Source organism: Octodon degus, unplaced genomic scaffold, assembly GCF_000260255.1.
Source record: "Octodon degus isolate 3935 unplaced genomic scaffold, OctDeg1.0 scaffold00100, whole genome shotgun sequence".
In the NCBI taxonomy this organism is placed as follows: Eukaryota; Metazoa; Chordata; class Mammalia; order Rodentia; family Octodontidae; genus Octodon; species Octodon degus.
The window spans coordinates 727944-729034 of NW_004524676.1; the positions used below are offsets into that span (position 1 = coordinate 727944).

Here is a 1091-nt window from a genome sequence, read left to right on the forward strand (position 1 = left end):
AAAAAAACGCTTAAATGTGTATTAGACACTTGGTACCAAGACTCTCCTGGTTCGTGAGCTATTCCAATCAAAGCTCATCTTTCATAGAAAGAAGACTCAGAAGGTGCTTATTTGGGGCTTATGATTAACCCCTGCTAGCTCCTTGCAAGAACTTAAGTCTGAGGCTTTCATCTTGTGTCGGTATTGATGCCTTCCACAGCTTTCTAAAAACAATACTGAATTGGCAATGAGAAATCAGTCATGGTTAATTTATAAAACCTGCTGTGAACGTGGCAGCAGCCACGTTGTGTTTAACAAGGGCACTCGGCACGAGAAACATCCAGGTGTAAGGTATCTGGGGTTTCTTAGCGTTCCGAAGACAGCAACGGGAGCTGGAGGCCTGGGCTTGGCCGAACCAGAACCGCTTGCTGCGCGATTTTAGCAAAGATGCAGCCACCCCTCGTAAGAGGCGAGCTGCCAGGAGTAGTTGGGCCTGCAGGGTGGGCTCAGGGTAAGCAGAGCAAGCCTTACTAGGGTTTATTTCTGTTATTTCACTGCTTTAGCAGTCCTTTCTGTCCGTTCGCTTTTCCAGGTGCCCACAGCTTGTGGAAGAGCTGAGTGGGGAAGTAAGAGGACTTGGAGTCAGGCTGTTGAGGAACCGCGCAGAGCCGGAGACCTGCGCGGCTGTCCTGACACCAGCACCTGGCCTCTCCTTGTCCTTGTGGCTGCTGTGGGCCCGGCCTTGTTACTTGCACCTGATTCAGATCCTGGCTTGAGGGGCCGGCTCTGGTGATTTCCTCAGTGGCCTTTTCCTAACAGGAACATCCTAAGGGTGCAGCTGCTTAAAGGATCATTTGTAGTTAGCCGACTCGAAAGACCCAACGTGCATTTACCCCAAACACGTGAGATCTGCCTGTCCGTGGGCAATGAATTTTTGCAGAAAATTAGATGAAGAGCCGCCTGTCCGGAAGCTTAGGCTCTGGTGCATAGAAAGTGGCAATGGTCTGGGCAGTATCCTTCCCCGGCGATGCACAGGGAGAAAAGCCCTGACTTTTTAAAAGTTCATGGTCCAGGCAAAGAACAATGATTCCCCCAGGACCACATACGGTAGC

At 50.5% G+C, this 1091-nt stretch overlaps 1 protein-coding gene across 1 annotated transcript in view; it reads left to right on the forward strand.

Annotated features, from left to right (window-relative positions):
* Positions 1 to 226: 226 nt before the first annotated feature.
* Pdzrn4 (PDZ domain containing ring finger 4) overlaps positions 227 to 1091 on the forward strand; it is a 424382-nt gene continuing 423517 nt past the window's right edge. The window contains exons 1-2 of the mRNA XM_023723546.1: positions 227 to 330; positions 572 to 605. Of these exons, the coding sequence (XP_023579314.1) occupies positions 227 to 330; positions 572 to 605 (138 nt within the window). The remainder of the gene's footprint in view (positions 331 to 571; positions 606 to 1091) is intronic.